Source organism: Antrostomus carolinensis, unplaced genomic scaffold, assembly GCF_000700745.2.
Source record: "Antrostomus carolinensis isolate BGI_N321 unplaced genomic scaffold, ASM70074v2 scaffold39391, whole genome shotgun sequence".
Taxonomy (NCBI): domain Eukaryota; kingdom Metazoa; phylum Chordata; class Aves; order Caprimulgiformes; family Caprimulgidae; genus Antrostomus; species Antrostomus carolinensis.
The window spans coordinates 5442-9650 of NW_010294249.1; the positions used below are offsets into that span (position 1 = coordinate 5442).

The following is a 4209-nucleotide window of genomic DNA, read 5'->3' on the forward strand; positions in this document are numbered from 1 at the left end:
GGATGATCTTTAAGGTCCCTTCCAATCCAAACCATTCTATGATTCTATGATTCACCTGGCAGGGAGAAGCTCCAAGTCGTGCAGACATCCAGCTCAGGACAGGTGCTGGGCTGCACCCCTGTCTACTGACAAATCCAGTAGAGAGCCAGTAAGTTGTGCAGCACCAGAGGCAGCCATTGGGTTCACAAATCCCTCGAGAGAAACTTTGCTGGGCAGGCCCAATGACAGGAAACTCATCTTCTTTGGAATTGGTATTTAGACTCTTCCACTTACTGAGCATTTCAGGCAGCACAGCCAGTAAACCTTCAGGTTTCTAAGCAAGCACTTGGCACTCGACCATTGCAAAAGGCTAAGGATAGAATTGGCAGATAGAAGCCCCAGGTGAAAATTTCTAGGGCAGAACTGCACCAGCCGTACAGCTGAGCCCAGAGAGAACTCAAGAAAGGTCACCGGGAGCTTCAGTTCTGCTGTGAAGAGCCTGACTCTCAGGGCCTCTTTACAAATGCAGCAGGGATGTTTCCTGGCTAACAAGATACTTTAAAACTGGAGTAATTTTCCAAGAGAAATGCTACTGCTCGGAACATATAACCCTGTTTTCCTTTGCACACTGTGGAAGTTTGATTATGATCGTTGAGCTAAAGGCAGGACTTCCTGATGGCAGCTGTACAGCACCGGTTTTGCATTGTTAAGCCGTTTAAATAGCGAGGTCTGCTTCTGACCATCTTGGCAGTGAAGTGCATGAGACTTCTGCTGGAGCAGGGGGCAGGGCTAGCCTGGTGTGAGTGTATTGATGCAGCGTTCGGGTAAGCTTCTAGTAGACATGAATTCAGCAGTAAAAGTCTTATGTAAGGTTTGTTCAAGTCTTTTGAGACTTAAATCCATAGCTGATAAGTGTGTTGCTGTTAGCAAATAACGAGCTGACCCCCAGCTACTTGGGAGAGCTTTTCTTCAGTGTGGGGGTGAGATGAAAGGGTGAGCGTCTGCAGACATCTACCTACGCTGCATCTGCAGTAAGCCGCTGTTCGATAGTTTATCCTTCAGTCCTTGCTAAGTGGCAAAAGGCAGGTTTCTTCACCTGTAATCTTAAATAATGATGTTTGCTGAAGGCTTTGACAAGAGTTACGTGCTAGAAGTCGCGCGTTAAGCAAGGTGCCCTTTATCCTCCACTGCAGAGCTATCGCTGTCAGGTTATCTCTCCTCCAGGCCTTGCCTTGTTGGCTACCTTGTCCTTCAGCCGCCGAGCTGAGCTCCTAGCTTGCAGGGCTCACTGAAGTCCAGCTGTTTGGTTCCAGAGGGTGAAGGGGGAAATGTGCACTGCTATGAGCATTGTAGTTAATTTTTTCTTACCTTGATATATGAGCTGAAGTCTGAGCGTTCGTCTTCCCAGCGACAGCTGATAAAGCGTTATGTCTTGTCCCGAGACCTTGTCTCAATCTATAGTTGCAGTTGGCTGAAGTCTGTCCTGTGTCAGATTTGCATCACTACCTTTGGCTGATGTTGGAAAAAGAGTTGAACCTGGCTGCTTTCAGCTAAAATCCTGATTTGGAGTGAGGTGTTTCTTGGGCTTTGTCAGCAGAAAGTCAGACAATGAACAAAACCCCGAACCGCTCCATTTTCGTTGCTTAACCGCACAGTTTGCAAGAACAAACTAATACACTGAGAGTCAGTCCTTGACATCAGGCTTCCTTGCCTGGTTGTAGAAATGTTCTCTCTGTGTGTACTAATTATAACCAAGAAGGAGAACAAGTGCATTGGCATTATATCCTCCATGCTCCAAACCTCTAATCCAAGAAGCAACGGTACACCTCAATCTGATTATGGGAAAATGTTAATTCTTGGAGTTAATCTCTTCCAAAGGGCTTGTATCTCCCTCTTCTATCACTTCTGTTCCTGCTTTTTGTACACCAGGCAACTACTGCCTTGAACACTTTTGCCTCCTTGCAACACAGGGAGGAGAGAGGATAGGCTCCGTGGTCACGCAGGGAGGCTCTTGGGGAGGTTGGTACAGAGGGGAAGTGGTAAGATGGAACCTTTTGAGGGAGAGTATAGAGGGAGGAGGGTGGCAGGCAGACATGCTGGTAGAAAGGCTCAGACTTGCTGAGGTTGGAAGGAAAGTGACCTGGGGAACTGGCAGGGGTTTAGTTCCAGTACATTTCCACCATCACAGGCGCTGGTTAACAGTCCTTGTAATTATGCGCCTTCCTTCTGGCATCTGGAAATTTTGAAATTCGTAGTTGACAGACAACAGCTTCTAGGCAGCGTTTCCTTACTAGCCTTTATGGGAGATTTTAAAGTCCTTTTCAGTGATCTAGCCTGTGTTTAAACTCTCTGCAGTTCTGGTTTTAGGCTATGACGTTGAATTCCCTTGATGCCACTTTTGAATAAAACTTGTCAACTAAAATTGTATTTTCCTATACAGTTGCTGAAGGGTTTGGGCCTCCCTTGTTCAAAAGAAACAACAAGTTTAATTAAGTGAAACGTGTGGCTGCTCTACTACCAGTATTTCCTTTGCATTTCATAGCTTCATTCTCTGAAGGGGTTTCTCTAGGGACGGGACATGTACCAAATTCATACCATTCGTATCATGACTTCTTCATCTGAATTAATTAAGGCCTTTTTCCTTGAGTCTCTTGGTGTGGTTTCCTTCTGCCTGTGTTTGCCAGAGAAGTGTGCCAGGTACTAGTGCTGTGCCGCTCAAGTAGCCTGTTGAAAAGACATGGGTACTTGAGAATCTCATTTGTGTAATGAGAAAGGCAAGTCCTGGCAGTTTGTGGGGCTAAATGTATCATCTGTAGAAGAAAGGAGCTAATTGTTTCCTTATTGTCCATATTTCAGCCATTGGTAACGCGTACGCAGTATTGAGCAACCCAGAGAAGAGGAAGCAATATGACCAGTTTGGAGACGAGAAACTCAACCCTGCTCGGCATGGACACAGTCACTCGGACTTCCACCGCGGGTTTGAGGCAGACATCTCCCCTGAGGACCTCTTCAACATGTTTTTTGGTGGTGGTTTTCCTTCTAGTAAGCACATTAAACCTTAATCTCTTGAATGGGACCCGATCCTCTTGACAGAGCAACAATGCAATAGTGATTTATTTGGTTGTGCAAGGATTGCTGAGTTGGATGAAGGAGGGTTCTCCTTCACACACGACCTAAACACCTAGGGTTTTCTAAATTGTTCAGGTGGGTGCTTGGAGAACTCGGCGTCCAACAGGTAATACCATCGGAGCTGGACTTCTTCCCAACTTCAGGAATTTGTTTGCATGCTGGCAACGTTCGCTGTTATTAGGTTGGGTTGAATGTTAGAACAAAAAATGACTTGTTTTAAGGCTAGTTGTAAAAATAATCCTATTTTGAAGAAGGCTTCTCTGCCTGGTGGCTTTAGAAGTTAAATCTTCTCATCAGAACAGACTATGAGCCTTGTTCTTGATCTGTATCTGCTCCGCCACCCAGCTGAAGCAGTTTCTTAGAGATCAGTGTCCACTTCCTTCTTTCCACTGTGTCCCATAAAAAGAGGAAAGTGTTAATTCTAGAGCAAAATTTAAACCTCTTGAATTGAATTAAATCTATTTCCTCTCTATCCACAGTGCTGATCATGGTTTGGGTAGCAGGAAAGAACCAAGTGACTGTTCCTTCACTTGATCAGTTCTGATCAAAAATACAAGATTTAATATAAGGATAAGGGTATTTTAGAATACTCCTTTGCATTTGATCTAGTCATATTTGACTGGCAGCAGAGGCAGTGGTTATTTGACCTCTGTGGACCAACTTGGAAAAATAAATATTTCTGTTTCAATTGAGAAGATTTGCTCTCGTAGCTCTTTCCTGTCTGATATGTAAGAACTAACACACTAACGTCAAGTACTTGCAAAGGCGTCTTGGAGGTTTTTGCAGCATTTAAGTTCTGCCTCTCAGAGAGGTAAAGCTATTCCAGTAAAAACTGAAAACAGCAGGTTGCTATTTTAGTTCAGTCTTCTTTTCATTTCCTCACTGTCCCAAGAGAATTCAGGACTGCTTTCTCAGCCCGTCTCCCTTGTCAGCTGTAGTTTTGACATTTAAAACAAGACACGGAAGAGCTCTCATTTTAGGGTGGAAAAACTACCAAAATTATTTCTTTTTTTTAATTAGTTTTAATCTAAAGTAAATTCAATTAGGAGTGAGGAGGCCTGTCCAGGATACTCTCTCACATAGCTGACCCTGCTTTCAGCA

At 44.4% G+C, this 4209-nt stretch overlaps 1 protein-coding gene across 1 annotated transcript in view; it reads left to right on the forward strand.

Annotated features, from left to right (window-relative positions):
- The window catches only part of DNAJB12 (DnaJ heat shock protein family (Hsp40) member B12), a 14593-nt gene that overhangs the window by 2316 nt on the left and 8068 nt on the right, over positions 1–4209 (forward strand). Inside the window, exon 3 of the mRNA XM_029087365.1 lies at positions 2836–3021. Within this exon, the coding sequence (XP_028943198.1) occupies positions 2836–3021 (186 nt within the window). The remainder of the gene's footprint in view (positions 1–2835; positions 3022–4209) is intronic.